Raw genomic sequence first — 26,312 nt, forward strand, 5'->3', positions numbered from 1 at the left:
ACGGAACGAATGGTTGGCTATAGGATTCAAGACTTAATTAAATAACGTTCAGAATTGCTTTAACTATTCGATAGTTAAAATGGGACTTTTCAACGCGTTGTTTTTTGTGCTAAGTGCTTTGCTTATCGACACTGGATATTCCAGTGTCTCGGCGCCCTTTTGCCAATGTCCGTGCGAGAACCGCATATCCATCAGTAAAGACTGGTTCAACTGCATAACTATCTACAGTATGAAAACAAAAGGATACGTAACAGCGGACGAACACTATCCTTTTTTTAAGGAAGATCGATACGTGTTCGCTACCAACCAGAACAAATTATGGGGAACAGCAAAGTGGAAGGTAGAGTACAGGGAGGGTAATAATGGGACCTACGGTCTCAAGAATTTGTACGTCAAGGAATGGCTGCACGTGGGAAGAAACGACCAGGCACGTGATTCTTTCCGCCGATACCTGTTAACCAAGATAAAGGGCGATCCGAATATTCCTCCACGAGATGGCTACTGGCAGTTCATTCCGGATCCGAAAATCGGCAAAGACGTGTATCGCATTCGGAACACTTTCACTGGCGAGTACCTCTTCGTGGATGACGAGCAGCATATTCAAAGGTACGACTACAACCGGCTGTACCTGTGGCGACATACGGGCAATTATCAATCTACCGATAATAGACATTGGTTCAAGATAGCCAAGTGTAAATGATGTGGAAATGGTTGAAACCGGTACGGATCAGCGCACAGAAGTACACGGTATAACTGTATTCATGGCAGTGAATTTTTAATAGCTTTGATCATAAAATAAAGATTTGTTCATCCAAAACAAATTTCAAATTAAGACTCTATAACTATTGTCTCTACGTGAGTACCTTATTTGGCATAATGCCGATTGACATAATAGCTGACTGATGTAAAAGTCGTTTGGTATAACATGGAGAATATCAAATTTGAAAAAATAAGAAACTGAGATGTTCAATTAATACATTCTACGCAGACTAATGTGATTGTTTTGGAGATGAATCAGGGTTGTAAATGCGTACAAAAATACATAATAAGAATCATGAAAGTTGTTCTCAACCACGCGCCATCTGATCTGTACAGAATGTCTCAATATAAAGAAATCAATTCCAATGCAGTCATCATCATTCAAATCAGCTCTGTTTCATAATGAAGGCGATATTTACTTCAATCATAATAGAAAGGTTTCAATCAACCTTCTAAAGAATAGGATCATAACAACAATCTTACCTTAACAGTTAAAAAACGACAGAAACTCTACCCACTTGCGGTGACCCCACTCGAACTAAGCTGCTTCTCGACGTAGTCCGCTGCGGCTTGCTTGATCCGTTTCACGGCCTCCCGATCGCCGTGTTTCTCCTCGAACGCCACGTACTTGGTGTAGAGCGTTTTCATGTTCTTCATCGGTAACCGCTGGGCAATGGCACGGTCCAACGTTTGCCGGGCCACATCGATGAGCTCGTCCTTGACCAACATGTCCACGTACTGGGACCAGATGTCGGTTCGCTTCGGGTACGACGTCAGGATCTGTTCGAACAGAATGTGGGCCTCGTCCCGTTCGCCGTTGCGGTTGTGCAGGAAGGCGAACTTCACGATCAGGGGGATGTCTGTAGGAGTTGAAAGGGAAGAGCATTTTGAATTAATATTCATTTGGTATAATGTCATTCGCCAACTTACGCTCTTTTGTCTCCAACGATTTCAGCGCTTTGCTGAGCAGAGGTTTCACCTTGGCGGCCTGTCCCAACTTGTAGTAAGAACTGCCCAACAGGAGCCACATTTCCGGCTGCTTGCGGAACCGTTTCTGCAGAATGTCGATTATGTCCAAAGCCTCCGCCGTCTTGCCGCAATCGATTACGATTTCGATCACCCTCGAGTACACTTTGAACGGATCGTTATACTGAATGGCCTCCTGAAGCACCTCCTTGAACGTTTCGACCGTTTCGTACCGGAGTTCCAGATTGAGCAACGCAATCCACACGTTGAGGCGTTCGCCTTCCTCCCGGAAATTGATGGTCTTGAGCGCTCGCCGTGCTACGGCTCTGGCCTTTTCCACCTCGGCCGATTCCATGTGGAACACCATGTAGCGGATCCACAGCAGGCTGCTGTTCGGTTGGGACAGAAGCTGACGATCGAACTGGTCCGGCGTATGAGGATCCGCCGAAACGTCAGCCAACTGGTCTTCGATCTGACGAATTCGCTGCTCCTCTTGTTTCATCGCTTCGAAACGCTCCTTCGCATTGAGGCGCTTCTTCGGTTGCACTGTCGGTTCCTCGTCGTCATCGCTGGAGTCCGAATCTTCCTTCTTGGATGAGGGGTTGGTGCTCCAGAAACCGCCCGCTCCTGGCAGAGTTCCTGGCAGGGTTTGCTGTTTCGGCATGACTCCTGTCTTGACGATCTTTACAGGCTTAACCAGTTCTAAGGTCGGTTTCTGAGCCTGGTGACCAGCCTTGTTCTTCTTCTTTTTAAACTTGGTCTGCTGAGCTAGTTGATGCAGTTTATCTTTCTTTTCAAGCTGAACCTTGTTCGCTTTTTGGGAGGAGCCCGACTGTTTGTCCTGTTTCGAATTAGGAGGAGCGTTGGCAGCCGGGCTTTTGGATAAAAAATGCTTCTTGTTTTTGTTTTTCTTGCCGTGCATCTTTTGTCTTGCCATCAGGTCATCTGCTCCGTCCAGCTGGCTTATAACAAACTGCTTACCGGCTTTCAACTTTTTGCCCGTGGCTTTCTTTTTCTCGTTTTTGCCTTTCAACGCCTTGGCAGGTGATTCGACGGCGTTGGTTTTCTTGACCTTTAGAAGTGGTTCTGATTTTGTAACAGTCGTCTTTTTCTTCTGCTTCTTCTTAGATTTCTTTTTGGGCTCTTGAGGGATCGGCTTCGGTTCTGGTGCATCTTCATCTGAAAATGAGAAATCAAAAAAAAGTATACATGTAACTTCATGTAGACATCATGACCGAAATCGGAAACTATCATGGCGCTAACATTTACTCCAAACGCACACAACTCTTTGTCATCAACAATGTACGGTACCGACGGGCGCTTCCGCATGACCTTGATTGAAGCAACTGTATCTGCATACGCGCAGATTCTTCTACCCTCTTAAGATGTTAATGAGCAGATTTTGTATCCGGGTCATGACACGCGAGACTAAACGAACAAGTAACGATGATTTATTATAACTATGGGAAGCTGAATGTTTGGGAGTAATAAACAAATTGCTAACAGTCCTTTTCAATGAAGTAGGTTGAAGTTTGTTGAAGTTGCTGCATCTTGCTCTTACCTATTCGTCAACAAATGAGTAAGAGCAGGATGCAGCAAATTCAACAATATTCAACCTACTTCAATGAATAGGACTAACGATCGCCAACTAGGAATATCCACTGGTATCTTCGATTACACCCCGATCGTGTAACCCTAGGTTTCTCCGAAGTGCAGTAACAGATCTCCGTCCAACGCCTCCGTACTAATGTCAGCTAGTTGATATTTTGTTGTAATTGATTGTACATCTAGCTTTCATTCAGCAACATGATCACGGACAAAACGATATCGAATATCTATATATTTCGCTCGTTTGGATTCCAAATTCTTCGCCATTCCAATGCATCCATGGTTAACTTATTATCTTCGAATATCGTCACTGGTACCACATGCTTTACGCCTAAATCATACAGAACTCCTGTCCTGTCAGCCATATAGCTTCAGCAGCAGCACAGCTCAGCGCAACATATTCTGCTTCACTGGACGACATCGCAACACTTGATGTTGATTGTTTCTTGCTTGACCAGGATATTGTGTTTCCAAAAACTTGAAAAACAAATCCGCTGACTGACTTCCGGTCGTCTTGGTCGCCAGCCCAATCCGCATCTGCAAATCTAGTGAGGAGCTTTGCATACTTATGCCATTTGAACTCCAGTGTCATATGTTTAGTTCCTTTCAAATATCGCGAAACTCGTTTTAGCGCCATCCAATGTCGTGGTCTAAGGTTGTTGTTCGAATCTACCGAGAAACCCTACCGGGAAACATATATCTGGTCTAGTCCACATCCTGGAGTACATAAGGCTTTCCCAACAGCTCACGATATTGTTCCTGAATTGGATCGTCCTGGGATTTGGTCAATTGAAGGTTTTTTTTTTCATGGGGCTTCTTGGTAGATTATAATCTTCTTCTTTATGGCTCGACGTCTCCACTGGGACTTGGCCTGCCTCGCTTCAACTTAGTGATCTTTGAGCACTTCCACAGTTGTTAATTGATCTTTGCCCGCCATTGCATGAATGTGTATATTGTGAGGCAAGCACAATGATACACTATGCCCAGGAAGTCGAAAAAAAAATCCCAACCGGCACAGGAATCGAACTCGCCGTCTTCGAATTGGCCCTTACCACTAGGCTAACTGGAGACCCCGACATTCCGCTTGTAGTGTGTAGTCAACTATTGTAATATTATGCAAACTGAACTTCCCCTTTTGGCATAGTGGTCTTTTGGCATTTCATTCTGAATTATGCCAAACGACCAAACGGGGTAAACCCATGTTAACTTGTTAAAAGGTGCTCCGGCGATTTTATGCCATAGGGATGGAACTTTCCAGGCGCAATCTAAATCGAGAACGATTTTGATCGGATCGATTAGGTTTGCGTCGAATCAATACATACTACGGAACGAATGATTGGTTATAGGATTCAAGACTTGATTAAAAAACGTTCAGAATTGCTTTAACTATTCCATTGTTAAAATGGGACTTTCCAACGCGTTGTTTCTTGTGCTAAGTGCTTTGCTTATCGACACTGGATATTCCAGTGTCTCGGCGCCCTTTTGTCAATGTCCGTGCGAGAACCGCATATCCATCAGTAAAGACTGGTTCAACTGCATAACTATCTACAGTATGAAAACAAAAGGATACGTAACAGCGGACGAGCATTATCCTTTTTTGCAGTATTACGAGCGATACGTGTTCGCTACCAACCAGAACAAATTATGGGGAACAGCAAAGTGGAAGGTAGAGTACAAGGAGGGTAATAATGGGACCTATGGTCTCAAGAATTTGTACGTCAAGGAGTGGCTGCACGCGGGAAGAAACGACCAGGCACGTGATTCTTTCCGTCGATACCTGTTAACCAAGATAAGGGGCGATCCGAATATTCCTCCGCGAGATGGCTACTGGCAGTTCATTCCGGATCCGAAAATCGGCAAAGACGTGTATCGCATTCGGAACACTTTCACTGGCGAGTACCTCTTCGTGGATGACGAGCAACATATTCAAAGGTACGACTACAACCGGCTGTACCTGTGGCGACTTACGGGCAATTATCAATCAACCGATAACAGACATTGGTTCAAGCTAGCCAAGTGTAAATGATGTGGAAATGGTTGAAACTATAGTACGGCTCAACGCACAGCAGTACACGGTATAACTGTATTCATGGCAGTAAAATTTTAATAATTTTGAGCAAAAAATAAAATTTTTTTCATCCAAAACAACTTTAAAATTAAGACTCTATAACTTGTCTCTACGTGAGTACCTTATTTGGCATAATGCCGATTGACATAATAGCTGACTGATGTAAAAGTCGTTTGGTATAACATGGAGAATAGCAAATTTGAAAATAAGAAACTGAGATGTTCGATTGAGACATTCTCTCCATAAAAATTTCAAAATTTTTGTATGGGCAAAAGTCTACGAGGAGGGAGGGAGGAGGTCTTAGATGACCAGATTTTGGTCTACGTGGTTTATGAACAGCCCCAAATTCAAGACAGCGTAGCCGTTTTTGAATGAAAGTTGAAACCATACAGTCGAGCCTCCAGCAGAGTAAAAAGATAAAATTACGACACTAGTAAGTATAATAGATTATGCAACATTATTCTTTATAGCCAAAAGAGAAACATTAATTGCTGTAGATGCAAGATTTCAAACATCATAATAATTTGGATGACCCCAGCTGATCTGAAAATGTTCATTCAGAAGATTTACTGGGCATGATAGATTACATATCGTAGTTTTGTATAATGATAAAAGTTACCGTTACACCCGTAGATTAAAGAATCTAAACTCAAGAACAGTTTGGATGACCTAGGATATCCAGAAAAAATATTCTGCATCATATGATACCCTTTTTATGCTGTTGAGTACCAAAACTACAGAAATAAATAGAGGAAATACTACCAATAAAGCTTGAAAAAAAAATCAAAGGGTTAAAACTAACAAAGCAGCTGGTAAGAATGATATCTGCTATTCTATTCTGCTATTATCAACGCATCCCCTGGCTTTCGCCCATCTGCGTTGTCTTTTCACTAGGCAATACGTCTACCAATTGATGTTTATGGGCTTGCCGGACCAAGTCATGTAGCTAAGCCAAACACCCCACCTACAACTGTTGGGTAGGCACCATTGTCCCGCCCACTGGTCTTTTACAGCTAGTTGTAGGTGCATGCGTGCGTGTAAGTATTGGTGTATGTGTGTTAGTGTTGGTGTATTGTAGGCGCCAACTCGTTCTAATCCACTCTGATTGCTAACACCCTATTGAACCATTACCCTTAAATCTGGCAGTCTATGAAATAGAATGAGTTAAGCGCCTGTACATAACAGTCAGTTAATCAAACAAGCAATATTAGTATTAAAGCGAAGATACAATGAAGCAACGCCCCGAAACTCGAGAGCACAAACCCCAAGAACCAAATAACAGGTTGCGCGAACAGTCGATCGACTGGCCACCACCAGTGAATAACCAATCGAGCAAACCCTCCAGCACAAACCGCCACCAGCTCTCCCGACCTGCGCCCAACAAATTCGAGGCACAGCCCAGCCATAGCTTCACCTTAAAACCAAAATCTAGATTGCAGAGCACAATACTTCCCAAGTAACCACGCAGCTCGGGCCGCAAATCACGCACAACACGTCACAAATAAAACAAACACTACCCCGCCCGTACAACCGAAACCGATCTAGGGTAGAGAAGGGTCTCTTTCCACTCCAACCCGGACTCAACTGCACCCACAGGGTAGCACACCCCACACACATTGCACTCATGCATCCATCATGACCCGAGCCGCACGGTCACCTGGGTTGCTTCTATCTGCATGACCTCACCCAACCCATAACGCAGAGTTTACATCCCTCTCTTGCATTACAAAGCAGTCCCTCTTCCCAAAATTTATGCGTGGTATAAATGAGATTATAAAGCTGAAGAAATCGTCACCAACACAACCGCCAACAATGAGTACTCAATGGTGTCGGCAGAATCAATGACGACCCCCTCAGTCCCAAACCCAATTATCCTACACTACCCAAGCAATCACAATGCTGAAGCCGTACGCACTGCCCGTACGAAGTACATACAGACCTACCCGCACCGCCTAAACAAACCACCTAGGCCGAACACAAGCGAAAAGCGGCGCCACCACTGTTGAACCACGACTATACCAGTAGGTATAATTGCAATTAAGCAATCGTAGAACCATTCCCCGCTCCTACTCAGCCCTAACGATCCATAGCAATGCTTGTCAATATATGCACCCCACACACGCAACCCCCACAACCCAACAGTATGGTCACTTGAGTATCCCTGGGATTTTGATTACATGATGGTCAAGGATCACAGCCATCAAAACGTTCCACACTTTACCAGGGCTTGCGACCTGTAACTATGATGATTTCCGCTATGGGAAACCATGATAGCTAGCGGTGTTAACAAAGCAGCTGGTAAGAATGATATCGTAGCTGAACTCATCAAGATAGGCCCAGAAAAGTTGACCATCTGTCTGCACCGGTTCAAAGTCGAGATCTGGGCAACCGAACATCTACCGGAGGAGTGTAAGAAATGAGTAATCTGCCCCATCATGAAACGAATGAGTAAACATGGGAAGCTAACAAGCTGGTTCCGTCGATGGTCGGTCGACAACGAACAAGATCTTTATCATACTGCCAATCATCCAGCAATGTCCCATAATCTGTTCTTTGATTTCAAGGAAGAGTCGATTGCTCGGAGCTATGGAAAATCATAGGCGATTGTGTAAATATTTCAGTTGAACTCTTCACTAAATGCTATTCAACATTTCCTTAAGACGTGTAATGCGCTGACTCGGGAATTTCACAAAATCCGGTCAACTTGTCTGCTTTGGAAATATGGCGTGGTCATTTTGGAACAGTTGCAGTGCCTCTTGTCAAAGATTCACAATGCATTAATGTGATGTGAACAAATGATTCTGTGTACGTATCATGACCGTTGATAAGCTTGAAAAGTTTAAATTACATGCTTAATTGGTCAAATAAAAAAAAAAACTGCCATCAACTCACCTTTATCGATCCCGGAGTCACTCTGCGCTTCGGCATCCTCTTCTTCATCAGCATTCTCGTCGGACACTTCCTTCGGATCATCCAAAAGTGGCTCCTCATAGTCATCCGGCAGCCAGCAAGCTTTGTCGCTTTTGTCCTTCTTCTCGGAGGGTTTCCAAATGAAGTCTTTGAATTTTTCGTGCAGTTCCTCGGTCAACCCTAGCAACAATCCATCGGAAATTCGAAGTAGGAAAACCTGTGCTTTCTTCGCTAGCGGTTTCACTGGGCCGAGGTCATTGTAGTGGCACCGAACCGGCACGACGGCCAGCGGTGAGTCCACCTTCGGAAGACAACCAACGGCAACGTGTTGGTTCTGGAATAGCGTCACCAGTTCCCGTGGTCCATCTTCAGTTCCCAGTTGTTCCTTTGGCACATTGGCTTCGTCCGAGTCCGCAAGATGCTTCAGATATTTCTTTACGACGCACACATGAACCAACTGCTTCTCAACGTCGACCCACACAACTCGACCTTCCAGTAGATCACGCAGTGAGTAACCCCCGTCCCGTTTTGGATCTTTTGTTACTATTCCCTTGGCTCCAGCAGTGTCCTCCACGTCCCCCAGACGAACCACCATCTGGTCGCTGTCCGGAATAAAGCTGTCCACCACACAGGTTACGCTCTGTCCGACGGTGTACTGAGCAAAGGCCTTATCGCGGGATTTGAATCTGAAACGAAATCAATGTTAATCGATTAGCTCTGCGTCGAATGCAGTCGTCGATAGCTACAATCTATTATAAGTCCGATTTAAACAGCTACAGGCGTTCATTTATCAAAATGAAACTTCTCAAGGTGTTAGTTTTCCTTCTAAGTGCTTTGTTCATCAACACAGTTTACCCGTTACAACGGCCAGCAACCTTCTGCCAGTGTCCGTGTGAAGCCCGCGTAGCCATCAATCCGGCCTGGTTCAGCTGTGTGGCCATTAGTAGCCTTAAAACCGGGGGTTACCTGACAGCAGACGAACAATCCGCGTACATACCGAACGCTGAGCGATATACCTTCGTTACCAACAATAATCAATTTTATATAACTGGGAAGTGGATAGTGGCACCCTACAATGCCGCCAATAGTACATACTCTCTAATGAATCATCACGTGAAGGAGTGGCTGCATGCGGGATCTGATGAATGGGCACGGGATGCCTCCCGGCGGTATCTCCTGACCAAGATCAAAGGCAATTCGAATATGGCGCCCAGGGATGGCTACTGGCAGTTCATTCCGGATGCCAAGATGGGTAACGCTGTGTACCGCATCAGAAACGCCTTGACGGGCGAGTTCTTATATGTGGACGATGAACAGCACGAGCAACGGAAGCAATTCAAGCGGGTTTACTTGTGGAGACATGCGGGCCACTACCAGGCTACCGATGTTAGGCACTGGTTCAGACTGGCCAAATGCTGATGGGTTCTGTTATCATAAGCACAGCAATCATCGATTCTATAACACTAGCCCGAACGACACTAGCCCGAATACACCGTTAGCCCGAATGTCACAAGCCCGAATACCACAAGCCCGAATCGAAATTCATCTATCAGTATCTTGGTAATAATAGAATACGGAAGAACAGCGTATATTCCAAAGAAGGAAAAACCTCTGCCGGATTTGTAAATTGATTATGGCGCTGATGGTGGTGCTAATACGATTTGCATCAATAAATCATGAAAGAATAGCCGATAGCTTAAAGAAGGAAAAATCTCTGATGAAATTGTTAATCAGTTTTTCCCAAAATACCTTATGCTACCATTCGGGCTAGTGGCATTCGGGCTTTTGTCATTCGGGCTAGTGTTACAGAACCGCAATCATCATTGTTTGTTAGCAATGATAGATTATACTAACGATTAGTTTATTTTTAAAAACTAATAAAATAAAGATTCAATCGGTTGTGCTACTTTTCCCCGAATGGCACTTTTTCCCGAATTACCCATTTCTCCGAATCACACCCTTCTTTATTTTATAGTCGGTTCTTCAAGTTTTATTGCTCCTCAGACCTGCTGAAACACTTCAGAATGAAGAATGACATAATGGTAGTATGCCCCCTTCTTTCCATTGCTGCTTGTTCTTTCTAGAACCAAATTGACCCTAACGGCTTGTCAAATTGTGATCAGTTAACTTTTTGAGCAACCGGGTGAGCAACCTAGTCAGCCGGATCACGAACATTTTGTGGCGATTGTACGACATTCTCCCGAAAACCAGTTCCCCGAAATATTTATTATGACACATTCTACGGGCCCCGTATCATCAATACTCAATTTTCAAAGTTTAAATTTGGCATATTTCACATTTTTATAATATTCTACACTACTCTTGTCGTCCAAGAATGTATTCTACATGATATTAATGTGACAAAACATATTTATTGAACGACGGTTAAGATTAACAATAAAATCGTGATTCTAAGGCATTTAGACACACTATTCATCAAAGCTGCCGTATTTTAAACACCAACGCACTGATTTTTCAAAAATCTCCCATGATTAACAGATAAATGTATGTAGATTGTTCAGCATACAAAGAATTTTAATTGTAATACTTTACAACTATGAGGTATGGTTGGTCAAAGTATAGGTTTTTAAAGCGTTGTAACTTCACGGAAAATCAACCTTATGAAATTTATTCAAATTCGGAACAAGTTTTAAATTTGAAATTTTGTATGGTCTTTGTACTCCAGAATATCTTTCAAATGAGATTAAAATAAAGGAAATCGGTTCACTGACGCCTTAGTTTCACCTGGATGAAGTTTGCGTTGTAACGTCACGAAAAAAAGTTCTGTGGAAAAGACCAAATTTCTCTGGCTTGGACGACTTCTGCAGTGGACAAAGGTAGTTCTATATTCCAAACCAATTTCTTTCTCGTTGTGTATGAGCCCTTTTTCAAGGTATCATTCATAAATTTCGTACCACTAAGTCCCTTTCATAAACTACGAAGACTCTTGAGACCCGAGGGATTTGATGTTTGGCCAACATCTACGCTCTATATAAATTCCAAAAATGGTTTAAATTGTAATTGTACTGCGATCTTGTAAAAATGACACTCAAACCGATCATTTATATGATATCAGAGCCAAACAGACGAAACACTGACAAAATTACCATCTCGTATATCTCAGGGTATTGATAACTTCGAGAGTTGGTGTTTTCAGCAAAGTTGTTAGGTTGGTCAAAGACTTACAGTTGATGGATAGTATGGTTTAAAGTTTCTACAACAAAGCGGCGCTAGAGAACTTACAAATTTCAAATTTCATGTATCTCAGGCCCCCATTACTTGGAAAGATGGTTTCTTCAGCAAAATTTGGTGAGTCAAGGACTTGCAGTGGATTTACCATTTGATGCGAGATTTCGCCACTAGAAGACGCTAGTTTCCATTTTGCAAAAGCTGGCAAACTATTAGAATTTCCCAAAAAGTATTTTACAAGCTGGATTTTGTTTCACTTTGGACATATTGTATTCGAAGCAAATGGTAATTAAAGACCAACATATTTTTCATAAATGTTCACAAATTGATTTGATTTGTTTCACTTGGTTCCAAGATACAAAAGTTTATAAAACGACAGTCAAAAAGATGTATTCTGCTTGAAGTACTGCATCTTCGTGTAGAGCTAGCCAATCAAGTCCAAATTTGTAGCATTTACAGATAACAAGATGAGGAACTATCAGTCAAAATTTGAAAATTTTAAGAGTTACGGCTAGTTGAATGTTTTCAAGATAAATAATAAAATTAATATGCTTTTGTAAATGTAAATGTAATATTAAACTGAAAGTTCTTGATCTACCAAACAACTCTACCGAAGCAACAATATTTCTAATTATTCAGGATCCTGAGATAAACGAAACTAAAAATGTGTATACCTTCTACCGCCTCCTAGTGGAAGGATTTGAAATCATACGGCCCATCAATTTAAAGTTCTTGACCAGCCAAACAACTTTGTCGAGGACACCAATTTTTTTTTTTTTTTTTTTTTTTTTTTTTTTTTTTTTTTTTTTTTTTTTTTTTTTTTTTTTGAAAGGTTCCTAGCGGCACGCCGACGGACGTAGAAACCTCTCCCATCACTGTACGCACAAGCGTCTCGCGTTTGCGCGGACAACGACAGTTCACTAGGCCTTTGGATAGGATAGAGTACGTAATCCTTCAGAAGCAGTTCACCAGCCGTGCACGGAACATGTCGTCCAGTAAGACACTGTTGCGTACTGACTCAGAAGGTTACGGTAGAAGGTGTGAAAGTTTCGGTTTTGTCATATGGTCAATTTTGTATTTGTTTTTTTTTGTCATGTCAAGCTTTAAAGAATGTTATTGTTCATATTTATGCTGTGCCCTATAATTCAGTAATCTTTGGTGTGCCTATGATCTGTTAGATAGTCGATGTGTTTGTTATGTCCATTTTCGTTGATCCTCATTTTAGTATTGTTTTTATTATCTTTGAAAGTTGTCTTTCGTCCACATCCCTATCAGCACTATCAGCATCGGTCCAAATAAGTCCATATTAAAGAAAACCTTTCATACACTCAGTCGAAAAATCTAATTTGTCATAAATAGTCTACGTTAGTCAAAGTCGAAGTAGTCAGTTTTTGTCGATTTCGTCTTGATCACACGTTAGCTTCGAATCTATAAGCAAGCACTGTTAAATGCTGCACTTTCCACTATTAGTTACTTAGTTATTTTAAATTGATATTGAAAATTATAGAGAAAATTGAATCACGAAAGCACATCAAATGTTGAGAACTATGTATTAGCAAATTGAATACGCGAGATACTACTAATTATTTCATATTTGAATTAAATTTGTATAGTGTATTTGTTAAAATTAACCGAATAGTGGGAAGCCCAGGAAACAGTTCAAAGTCTGCTGACTCAAAAAAGATTCCGAGACTCGTCACAAAACACAAAAAATTGCATTATGATTCACAACGACTCTCGAAACCTTCACAGACTCAATAGACCAGAACTGTTTTCTGGGTATAGAAACTACTAGGCCCCAGCAGGTCCCTCCTGTTTATCGAGCATTTCTGATAAATCAGCCATACTCCATCTGTAGCAGCCGGTTCGCAATGAACCGTTGGAGGCGCATTAAAGTGTTAAAGGTGATATTTTCATTACAAGAATTACAATTAACATCCTTCACTTTAATACCGTCGAACCCTGTGATCTTGGCCAGGGAACTTTGTCGAGGACACCAACTGTCTAAATAATAAGGTTACGTCTGTCTTTGATATCACAAGAATCACCGACTCATATATCTCAGGACCCTGATTACTTAGAGCAACATTAACGGCGGCTACTATTCGAGCAACCCGCGCAGCGCTACCATTTTGACTTAACCACCCTTTTCCACACCGGTAGCTATCAAATTAGTCACCCTGATTCGTATCGGGAGGGCTGTCATATTCCCATAGAATTTTTAGCAGCGCAACTGTCCCGCTACTATATTTGGTCACCCACCCATAGCGCTACTATTTTGCGAGCGCATTCAGCAGCGACCGGTAAAGTTTGCTGCAATGATGGAGGGCTGCCAAACGGGGTATAGAAGCGCACCGTTAAAGGTGCTCTTAGAGAGTTATTTTTAAGTATCTTTAGTTTAAAAGTCGTTTGGTTTAAGGTTATACTTGCCTAGTGGTAGTTGAAATTTTGGAAAACCATGCACATTATATTTATTTATAAAAGAAAAGTTGAAACTTTTTAAAAAGTGCCCAAAAATTTACAAATTTTGACTGCTAGTTTCTCAATTAGTCAAAACTTATAGGAAACTTTTTGAGAAATCATTTGCAAACTATTACAAACTTTTATTTAGCATCAACCAATGGCGAAATCTCACGTCAAATGGTAAATTAGCTGTAAGTCTTTGATTTATCAAACAACTTTTCCGAAGACATCAACTCTCTAAGTAAGTAAGTAAATAAGATTTTTTATCACTGTTAGGTCTATTTGTCTCTGAGATCACAGAAGTTGTTCTTAGGGTCCTAAGTGGTATGCAGATCCTCTGGTATGCTTTTGATTCAATAAATTCTCTCATACAAATTATAGCATTTTCACTTGAATAGACGACATTGCATATGTCGTTTTCGTTTTTGTGGCGGTGCTACACCGCTTCGTGGTACACTTTTCGCTGAATAAACGAACATTTTCGGTGCAGTTGCATTGGTGTGCGTGTATAAACATCAAAATATTGACAACTTTGCAAACGCTGATCGGTGGACGCGGTGTGCACCAGCTACACTCCCGATTTTTTGAGTGCTACACTATCATGCGCAGAAAAACTGCTGCACCGGTGTAGCACGAAAATCAAAAACGAACGTTTTCGGTGCAAAAGTGCTACACCAGTGTAGCACCACCGCAAAAACGAAAACGACAATAGATTATTTAAGAAATCTTTATCTCGTCGGAGTGATGAGTTATATGCTGAAAAATCTAAATATCTGTCGGTGTGCAGTAATGGATCTCAGCGCGCTAGTCTTTGGGACAAAACTAGAAGAATATGGGTGGTACTAAACCGAAGATGGGTGCCGGTGTCATTAACCTTCATGTAGGAATATTCATACTACTGATAGCAATAACTTGGCCCTCCGAGCCATTTATTACAAAACGGATTTTCAATAGAATAAAGTTCTCCGTGAAGCAGTGAAGATAATGCAATAATATAATTACAAATTCGGGCAAATTTGGCTGATTATTCTGGTTCTAACATGATGGGCATATTCGTGACGTTACAACGCGAGCAGAACCCTGTTTGAAACTGAACGGGCGTTGTAACGTCACGAAATGTAAAAGTCGATTATCCAAAAACAAATCCAAAATTTATATGTTTTATTTCATTGAATTGAAGAACCAACCAATAAATTTTAATGGTAGAAAAAAAAATTAGGATATCATAAAAATCCGAGCAGATTTTTTAAGATGTTGGTTTCGCGGTAGAGAGGGTCGGATTCTAGCGCGTTGTAACGTCACGCTACAAATACGCATTTTAAACACGTTTTTCTAATGCAAACTAAATGTTCAATAGGTCAAATATATCAGAAATTTTACAAGGAATCCGAATATGAAAAAATATTTTGAGGTTTATAATCGTTTTCATGAGTTATAGTGAAAAATCTGACTACGAATGCGTCAAAACGTTGTAACGTCACGGTAGAATGTGTCTTATACTATTTTAGTACTGGTTTCTGATGCATTCCATTTCTGATTTATTCCACTGTCCGAACTGGAACAAAGTAGCGGCAAGTAAGCTTAGCCTGAGTGCAAAAAATAGTGATGTTCAGGCTATAGGAAGACTGCTCAATAATGTTTACTTTTCGATTCTTTTTAAATTTCTATGATTTGAGAAAACCTACAAATGGAAGATGACATCAAGACCATGGAAACTTTCACACCTCATTGATATTGTGCATTCCCTCTTGTCAAGGATTTTACGAGATAAAATATGATTCATGATGCTTCAATGGTTTGCTCTTCTTTTAAATAGGGGTCATTCTTTTCTGTTGTGCTGATTGAAAATGATATGGCATTCAACTAAGAACACGCTCATCATAATTTCCCCTTCTTTTATTCATAGGCTATTCTTTCGTGTTATTTTGGAATATTCAATCGATGAAAAAGCCCTTTAAAATGCATAATACCATTAAAATGAGTCACCGTGATTGTGGTAACACACGCGATCCAGAGAATGTAAGATATGCTTGCTTACAAAGGAAGTCTATGAGCTCAATTTTAATGTTTATTAACAAGCTTTGAAACAAAAAATCAATAAAATTTGTTTGATAGATTTTAAGATAAGCACTAGAGTGGGTCATCGTTTATATAGAAAAATGAAAAATTCAATGGTATCCCATCAGATCAAAGTTTTTTTGATCCCATTTCAGGACCCAAATAAGTGTGCAAAATTTGAGCACGATCGGTTATGTCTACGTTTTGCGCATCGCGTTTGAAGTTTGTATGGGGTTTTACATGGGAAAACACACTTTTTGCCTTTCTCTCATAACAAGCTCAATTTTTTCTAAAACCATGTAACCGATAAAGTGAGAACATAGCCTAGGGTGTTCTGAAAAACTTTGTCGAAGACCGCGAAGTGATCTGATGCTTATGAAAAAAGTTATAGCGTTGACATTGCTTGGCGAAACAGCATGATTTTGTTGCTATTGTTATTCCTTTACATGTTAAAACATAAACACATGCATGCGGTGCGTTGCTTATAACTATTTTTACAAGCATCGGATCGCTTTGCGGTCTTCGACAAAGTTTTTCAGAACATCCTAGGCTATCATTTTTTAGTATCGGTTGAAAAGTTTCAGACAAACTTTTTCAACTTATGGCAAAAATGCAAAAAAGTATGTTTTCCCATACAAAATCCCATACAAATTTCAATTGCAATGCGCAAAGTGTAGGCGCAACCGATCGTGCTCAAATTTTGCACAGATACTCGGGACTCAAAACGGAACCAAAAAAGCTTTGATCTGAGAAAACGGTTCCGATGACCCACACTAATAAGCACTCTTTAGAATTTGTGTAAATTAATGCATTCAAGCTAATCACAAGTAAAATTTGGAATTGAAATTTCTGCAGAAAATATTAGTAGTTAGACTGCCGACAGTATTTTAACAACATATTTTGAAAGGAGAGTATATGATGAAAGAAGGGAGAATATCTGATGGAGATTTTTACTGCACATTACGCTTATAGATACCAGAACAGTTGCACACAAAAACAAAATATCAATGATAAATGTAGCAGCGGTTCAATCACTGATGATTGATTGAACAGTTCATCTTGATAGAACATCCTATATTTAAAAGAAGGGAAATTGTATTACGAGAAAGGTTATCAATCAGGTCAAAAAGATGGTCTTTGCAGAAGTATATCAGGCCGAAGTACATTGGGCCGAAGTTCATAAGGCTGAAAGTGTCGTTAGGCTAGATGGGTCATCAGTCCGATTGAATATAAAGCCATCAACGGGCAATCTAGTTGAATGATTTGAATGTATTCTATGCATAATCGTCATAAGAACTGCCTACTGTGAAAGAAGGAAATACCCGTGATGGAATAGCTACTATGAAAAGATAAATAAGAAACCAGTTTACCGACAATCAAACCTAATAATCAAAAGAATAGATGACTTCTCAAAGAAGGTAATTCCGTTATGGGACAGTCAGTAGTTTAACAAACTACTATCGTCAATAAACTATGCAATAGTACAACTGGGGGTGGAAGCTCAGGTAAAATATTATCTCCTGGGCGCCCATTAAAAACACCACCCCCGGCGAAGACTGGCGCTCGAGCCTAGCTATTTAGCACTGTAGTTGGAGGAAATGCCAATGCAGAACCCGTAGCTTCCGGGAAGGTAAGCCCAGCTCCTTGGGTTAGTGGGTTGGTGTCAGGCCCTGCGAGCCAGCCGTAAAAAAGACTAGCACCGGAAAATCAACAAGAGAAGAATGCGAACCGATACCAATAGCGACGACCACAGCGACGAAAAGGGACTTGCGATTGGAAGCTCGGTACGTGGAACTGCAGATCTCTCAACTTCATCGGGAGCACCCGCATACTCGCCGATCTACTGAAGGACCGCGGGTTCGGAATCGTAGCGCTGCAGGAGGTGTGTTGGACAGGATCTATGGTGCGAACGTTTAGAGGTAATCATACCATCTACCAGAGTTGCGGCAACACACGTGAGCTGGGAACAGCTTTTATAGTGATGGGCGACATGCAGAGGCGCGTGATCGGTTGGTGGCCGATCGATGAAAGAATGTGCAGGTTGAGGATCAAGGGCCGATTCTTCAACATTAGCATAATAAACGTGCACAGCCCTCACTCCGGAAGCACTGATGATGACAAAGACGCATTTTACGCGCAGCTCGAACGCGAGTACGACCGCTGCCCAAACCACGACGTCAAGATCATCATAGGGGATCTAAACGCTCAGGTAGGCCAGGAGGAGGAATTCAGACCGACGATTGGAAAGTTCAGCGCCCACCAGCTGACGAACGAAAATGGCCTACGCCTCATCGATTTCGCCGCCTCCAAGAACATGGCCATTCGTAGCACCTTCTTCCAGCACAGCCTCCCGTATCGTTACACCTGGAGATCACCACAACAAACGGAATCGCAAATCGACCACGTTCTGATTGATGGACGGCACTTCTCTGACATTATCGACGTCAGGACCTATCGTGGCGCTAATATCGACTCCGATCACTACCTGGTGATGGTTAAACTGCGCCCAAAACTCTCCGTTATTAACAATGTACCCGGTACGATCTAGAGCGACTGAAGCAACCGGATGTCGCCACCGCATACGCGCAGAATCTCGAGGCAGCGTTGCCGGACGAGGGTGTGCTCAATGTGGCCCCTCTAGAGGACTGCTGGAGTACAGTGAAAGCAGCCATCAACAACGCAGCCGAGAGCACAATCGGGTACGTAGAACGGAGTCGACGAAACGATTGGTTCGACGAGGAGTGCAGAGCGGTTCTGGAGGGGAAGGATGCAGCGCGGGCGGTAATGCTGCAGCATGGAACCCGACAGAATGTGGAGCGATACAGACAGAAGCGGAAGCAGCAGACCCGTCTCTTCCGGGAGAAAAAGCGCCGCCTGGAAGAAGCGGAGTGCGAGGAAATGGAACTGCTGTGCCGTTCACAGGAAACACGCAAGTTCTACCAGAAGCTCAACGCATCCCGCAAAGGCTACGTGCCGCAAGCCGAAATATGCAGGGATAAGGAAGGGAGCCTCCTGACGGACAAACGTGAGGTGATCGAAAGGTGGAAGCAGCACTTCGACGAGCACCTGAATGGCGAAGAGAATGTAGGCACGGAGGACCAAGGCAGCGGAGGAAATGACTATGTTGGTGCAGCAGAGGACGGGAACGAACCAACTCCCACGCTGAGGGAAGTTAAGGATGCCATCCACCAGCTCAAAAACAACAAAGCGGCTGGTAAGGACGGTATCGCAGCAGAACTCATCAAGATGGGCTCGGAAAAGTTGGCCAACTGTCTGCACCAGTTAGTAGTCAAGATCTGGGAAACCGAACAGCTACCGGAGGAGTGGAAGGAAGGGATAATCTGTCCCATCCACAAGAAAGGCGACAAGTTAATGTGTGAGAACTTTCGAGCGATCACCGTTTTGAATGCCGCCTACAAAGTGCTATCCCAGATCATCTTCCGTCGTCTTTCACCTAAAGTAAAAGAGTTCGTGGGAAGTTACCAAGCCGGTTTCATCGACGGCCGGTCGACAACGGACCAGATCTTCACCGTACGGCAAATCCTCCAGAAATGCCGTGAATACCAGGTCCCAACGCACCACCTGTTCATCGACTTCAAAGCGGCATACGACAGTATCGACCGCACAGAGCTATGGAAAATTATGGATGAGAACAGCTTTCCCGGGAAGCTGACTAGACTGATAAGAGCAACGATGGACGGTGTGCAGAACAGCGTAAGGATTTCGGGTGAACTATCCAGTTCATTTGAATCTCGATGGGGACTACGACAAGGTGATGGACTTTCCTGCCTACTATTCAACATCGCCCTGGAAGGTGTTATGCGACGAGCCGGACTCAACAGCCGGGGTACGATCTTTACGAAATCCAGCCAATTTGTCTGTTTTGCGGATGACATGGATATTATTGCTAGAATATTTGGAACGGTGGCAGAACAGTACACCCGCCTGAAACGTGAAGCAGCAAAGGTCGAACTGGTGGTGAATGCGGCTAAGACAAAGTACATGCTGGTAGGTGGGACTGAGCGAGACAGGACAAGCAGCAATGTTACGATAGACGGGGATACTTTCGAGGTGGTAGAAAAATTCGTCTACCTCGGTTCCTTGCTAACGGCTGACAATAACGTGAGCCGTGAAATACGAAGGCGCATCATCAGTGGAAGTCGTGCCTACTATGGGCTCCAGAAGAAACTGCGGTCAAAAAAGATTCACCCCCGCACCAAATGTACCATGTACAAGACGTTAATAAGACCGGTGGTTCTCTACGGACACGAGACATGGACGATGCTCGAGGAGGACCTGCAAGCACTCGGAGTTTTCGAGCGACGGGTGCTAAGGACGATCTTCGGCGGTGTGCAGGAGAACGGTGTGTGGCGGAGAAGAATGAACCACGAGCTCGCTGCACTTTACGGCGAACCCAGCATCCAGAAGGTGGCCAAAGCCGGAAGGATACGGTTTGCAGGGCATGTTGCAAGAATGCCGGACAACAACCCTGCAAAGCTGGTGTTTGCAACTGATCCGGTTTGGCACAAGAAGGCGTGGAGCGCAGAGAGCACGATGGGCGGACCAGGTGGAGCGTGATCTGGCGAGTGTTGGGCGTGACCGAGGATGGAGAGCTGCAGCTGCAAATCGAGTATTATGGCGGCAAATTGTTGATTCAGTATTATCATGAATTTGATGTGAACTAAATAAATGAAAATGAAAATGAGTACAACTCGAAACAAATGCTTGTTATGAAAAGAAGGGAAAATCTCAGATGGAATTCAATACTTTCGTAACAGTATAACACCAACACCAAGAAATCATTATACAAATGAACTTTATGAGATATGTACTGAGAACCACCATAAAACCAAAATAAAAACTTTCACGTTTTGGGGCGGTTTTCAAAACCTCTACAATAAGGTGGCCCACACTTATATGAAAAACAAAAAAATCGAAAAATGCCAAGTCTTACCTCCTCAATCAGTTGTTTTGGACTCCCAGAAGCTACGTTCAAAATTTAAGCAAAATCGGTTGAGCCTAAGCGGGCGTTAAAAACGCTTGAAGTTTGTATGGGAAAACTTGGCCAAATGTATGCAGAAATTTTAAGTTTTCAAATTTTGCCGCTAGGTGGCGCTGTAAGCGTTCAATAATCGAACCCTTTGGTATTATTGTAGGTGACTATATGCCAAACAACTTTGTCGACGACCGCAAAGTGATCCAACGTCTGCCAAAAAAGTTATACCTTAGGAAAAGTGAGGATAAACTTTATTTTTATTTTTCCAATACATGTAAAGGAATAATATCAATAATGAAATCTCAATACTTTGCCTCACTTTGCCTAGGGTATAACTTTTTTCACAGTCGTCGGATCACTTCCCGGTCTTCGACAAAGTTCTCTGGCATATAGTCACCTACAATAATACCAAAGGGTTTGATTATTGAACGCCTACAGCGTCACCTAGCGGCAAAATTCGAAAACTTAAAATTTCTGCATACATTTGGCCAAGTTTTCCCATACAAACTTCCAGCATTTTGAGCGCCCCCTTAGGCTCAACCGATTTTGCTTAAATTTTGAACGTAGCTTCTGGGAGTCCTAAACAACTAATTTAGGAGGTAAGACTTGGCATTTTTCGAAATTGTTGTTTTTCATATAAGTGTGGGCCACCCTACTCTACAAGACTAATTGGTAATCAAAATGGTTCTTGGCATATGTGATAAAAGAAAAAATGATAAGAGACTTTCATAAAATCATGGAAGTATATCTCAGTATCCATAGAATGCGCTAGATTCGAGGAATGTTAAAAAAAAACTCAAGGGACTCAAAGCATCTTCTAGGACTTTGAAAACAAATTTGAACATCGTTTGTAAAGAAAATTAGTAAGACGGCCTACTGACCCGTTCGATCTTATGAACTACGGTTCAACGTACTTCAGTCTGACGTACTTCAGCTAAGCGTACTTCGGCCTAATGGGCGGAACCCCTAGTTGTGCATTGAGGTCAGCGTGATGAGCGTCAGCTGATGCACGAAGTATGTTAAGTGGCAAATGTAATACTCTGTTCGGGGAAATATTTTTCAGGGAAATTGAAAATTCGGGGATAAAACTTTCGAGAAAACTTTATTTGGGGAACTGATTTTCGAGGAAATGTCGTACAATCTTTTGTGGCAAGTGATCATTTCGAACAAGAATGTAATGTATATTCTTTTCGGGGAACTGGCTTTCGGGGAAACGGGCCATTCGGGGAGCTAGCATTCGGGGTACCGACATTCGGGGAAAAGTAGCACAATCGATTCAATCAAATGCTGCTATGTAATTTCCAGTATAACGATCATGTTAAAATATTGACATTGAAACATATGATACCACAACTCTAATTGAAAGTACACAAAAATAACAATTTTGCGAAGCAGAATTTTTCTTACATATTATTATTTTTTATCTTTATTCTTACGAGATTTATACAAGATGAAGTAGAACTTTTTATGATGTTGAGCAATTTAGACTCTTTCATTTTTGGCCACTTGGTGTTTACGCTCATTTGAAAATATGTCTATGTTGATTCACCGGATGTCGCTACTGCATACGCGCAGCATCTCGAGGCAGCGTTGCCAGACGAGGACGATCTCGATGTGGCCGCTCTAGAGGACTGCTGGAGTACAGTAAAAGCAGCCATCCACGACGTATCCGAGAGCACCATCGGGTACGTAGAACGGAGTCGACGAAACGAATGGTTCGACGAGTAGTGCAGAGCGATTTTGGAGAAGAACGCAGCACAAGCGGTAAAGCTGCAGCAAGGATCCCGGCAGAATGTGAAACGTTACAAACACAAGCGGAAACAGCAGACTCTCCTCTTTTGTTGAAGTGCGAGGAAATGAAGCTGCTGTGCCGTTCCGAAAAAAACACGGAAGTTCTACCAAAAGTTCAACGTATCCCGAAACGACTTCGTGTCGACGAAATCTGGGATATATAAAAAAAGCTGGAAGCAGCACTTCGACGAAAACCTTAATGGCGTGGAGAATGTAGGCACGAAGACCAAGGCAACGGAGGAAACAACTACCTACGTCAGTGCAGCAGAGGACGAAAATTATCCAACTCCCACGCTGAGAGAAGTTAAGAATTTCATTCACCATCTCAAAACCAGACCGACTAAATGATAAAATATCTAGAAAACTGAGTATCACTCACCTCTTCACCAACTCCTTCACGTCAGCAAGATATCTCTGCATGTACCGGACGGGCTCTTCCGCGCCATGTGTGCATACATCTTGTAATTTGGGCGACACCACCAGCAGAGTTCCATCCGTTTTGCTTATTTTCTTGACCACCTTGACCAAAATCACTTGCCCCACCTGGATGGAAACCCGCTCTCCGGCGTCGGCAAATTCGCGCATCTTCAGCGAAACGTTTCGATGGTAATCCTTCAACGCCAGCCGGAAGCAAATCTTCTTTTCTCGCGTCAATATTTCCAGGCAGTACGCCCTCAGGACCTGACCAATTTTGACGTCTTTCAGCTGGGTGGGTTTGCGCCGGAAGTAGTCCACGTCCCGGCAACTGTAAACGTTTTCTTTCACGTTGACCACCTGAAGCTGTTCGCCTTCTTTGAGCGCACTGGCGTAGATCGGATTGTGGGAAGGGAAATCGGAGAACAGTTCCGGCGGAACGGATCCGGTCTCATTTTGTTTCACCAGGTAGATGTCGGCCCCGGTGGCGTAGACGCCGGTGACGGTTCCGCTAACCACGTGGCCCAAACTTTCGCTATCACCGTCCAGAGGGATGGCGACGGTGATCTTTTGGGCGTCCTCTGAGAGTTCGTGCACGGTGAATCGCTCGACAACTCCCGGTTTTAGTCGCGAAATTCTGTCCTGGTCCTGGGTTACGCTACGGCAGAACTTGAACAAAATGGCGGTAATCCGGTTGCAGAATGCCACTAGGAAATATTTTTCCTGCTCAGAAATCACCGTACCGAGGTACCTTTGGCCTTGTTTAAAGTCTTCCCGAGCGGTGACCAGCTTAGCGGATTTCTTCAGGTATTCCGGATGATTGGAGAATTGGGCCATTTTGCGGTCTTCTTCGATGGCGATCAAACGCAGCTTTACCATCTGATTGACGGCGTGGGTTTTCGAAGGTTCGAAGTTGTGCGAAGTGACGATTCCCTTGACGTTGTCCAGCGATACCAAGAAACCCCGCTTTCCATCCAAAACCTTGGTTATTCGGCAGTTGTAAACATCTCCCACTTTGAGATCCTGCAAGGTGAAATATTTAGTCTCGATTTTCGCTTCGTCATCGGTAACGATGATGGTCCGGTCGAAGGCTTCATATCGCATCACCCGGACCGTGTGAACAGAACCGATCTGGTACTTGGCCATCACAATCTGCTCGTCGTAGTTCTGATTGTATTTACTCTTCAGAATGTATCTCGGGAGCAAGGCTTTGTGTTTCTTCCCGATCTGGAACCACACACCGCTCGGGCATTTGTGGATGATCTTGGCGTCCTGAATGATCTTACCGGGAACAACGGGATCCGCCACCGGGACTCTGTTCCCGTCAAAGTTGGCCAACGTGAGAAATACATGTTTCGTGAGTGGCATCACGTACAAGATCCGAGCCGAAATCTGCTTGAAAAGTTCGTGTTGTTTTATGCTGGATAAGGGTTTCTCCAGCATATTCTCGTTCACGAATGCCGGGACCGTGTCGTCGAAGAGAGTTCCCTGTAAGCCATTCGGCAGTATAGATTCAACGGTGAACGTCACCACCGATCCCGGAACCAAAGAATCAATATTAGCCTGCGCTATTTCCAGCTTCCTCGGTTCTGTTGGCTTGAATGCCCTCAAAACAATCGTCGCTGATCCTTTTCCTTGAGTGACCTTCTCCACTGCGCAGAACAGATTCTTGCCGACAATCATCTTGTTGTTCTTTACATTATGCATCGGAAGAAACGCCCGCACATTCTTGATGCCAACATTCATCTGATAACCATGATCTTCCTCTTCCTCCACTGTCGCCATCAGAATCAATCCTTCCACTAGATGTTTGCAGCTGAACTCGCTGTGCAGCTCCTTCGGATCCAACGTCAATCCGAAGCGCTTATCCTCAGTGTATTTGCTCTTGATCTTGACGTACACTAAATCCCCTTCGTGGTACAGTTCTTCCAATCCGGGACATTGCTCTTCCGCACCTCCCAAGCTAGTCTGCAGTAAATTGTGCAACCTGTTAGTGTACGCCTCGGAAATGGACATTATCGGAACCGATCCGTACAACCGCCCCGGCAGCGAAATCTTCACATCCATTTTGGAGGTCTTGTACACGCAACCCATCAGCAGCATTCCCTCTTGGGCCGTTTTGAACTGCAATGGAGCCGCACTAACGCTCTGTTCCAGTTCTTCCTTGTCGTGCTCCATCTGTTCCAGCAGAGCCTGCTGGCGCTCCTTCGGGCGAAGCTTGTGAGGCTTTTCATCTTTTGCTGTCGATGCTCCGTATCCCTAAAAACAAACATAAATTATCAATGAATCAAAATAATATCAATCCTCAATCCCCACTTACCGCCGCTTTCTTTAGCTTTTTCCGCGGTTTGTGGTCGTCGTCGGTTTCGATCTTTCGGCCGCGTGGGAATGACGGCTCGACGTATACCATCGCGATTTTTCAGCAACTTCCGAAATAAACACAAAAAATCTTCACACTACTCGTTAGAACGTCGCAATCTTTTCAAACTAAACCACTTTCGATCAGTGAACACGCGAGTTTTTCCGGAAAATTTACAAAAAATTAAATTCACGTAAACAGAAACGTGCGCACATGCGGGAAGAATGTTTTCCTTTTTCGCATGAAACGTCTCTCGTCGCGGCGGCGACGAAGGGATGACAGATAAACATTGCAGGGTCGAATTTAGGGGAAGCCAACAGGCGGGATCAAAAAGTATCCACTATCCGCGAGTGGTAATTGATTGATGCACCAAGCGGTGTGCCGTTTACATCCATCGACCAATCAGTGACGAGGATCTAATCGACGGCACACCGCTTGGATGTCAAAACTTCTTCTTCTTTTCGCTTGGTGCATCAATCAATGGCTATCTGACGTTTAATCACCCTTCTCTTTTTGGCTCCCGAGGAGCATTGGTTTGTTTTCATACGGAAACGTTTCCGTATGAAAATATTAAACAAAAAAATTGCTATCTTCTGCTGCTGCTTGAGAGAGAAGGGTGATAATCGTTAGATTGCCTTATAAGGCTATCTGACGTTTGATCACCTTTCTCTGTTTCGCTCCCGAGGAAGATAGGTTTGTTTTCATACGGAAACGTTTCCCTATGAAAATAT

General features: G+C 43.2%; 1 protein-coding gene across 1 annotated transcript; it reads right to left on the reverse strand.

Moving 5' to 3' along the window:
* Nucleotides 1–1,154: 1,154 nt before the first annotated feature.
* Nucleotides 1,155–25,835, reverse strand: LOC109410458 (protein RRP5 homolog). The gene is made up of 5 exons (XM_029870165.2): nucleotides 25,543–25,835; nucleotides 23,188–25,481; nucleotides 8,294–8,997; nucleotides 1,690–2,904; nucleotides 1,155–1,619 (listed from the first exon to the last, which is right to left on the reverse strand). Exons 1-5 carry the CDS (start codon nucleotides 25,630–25,632, stop codon nucleotides 1,270–1,272), a joined length of 4,653 nt encoding a protein of 1,550 aa, XP_029726025.2. The 5' UTR covers nucleotides 25,633–25,835; the 3' UTR covers nucleotides 1,155–1,269.
* Between the last annotated feature and the right edge of the window lie 477 nt (nucleotides 25,836–26,312).

Source organism: Aedes albopictus, chromosome 3 (genome assembly GCF_035046485.1).
Source record: "Aedes albopictus strain Foshan chromosome 3, AalbF5, whole genome shotgun sequence".
In the NCBI taxonomy this organism is placed as follows: domain Eukaryota; kingdom Metazoa; phylum Arthropoda; class Insecta; order Diptera; family Culicidae; genus Aedes; species Aedes albopictus.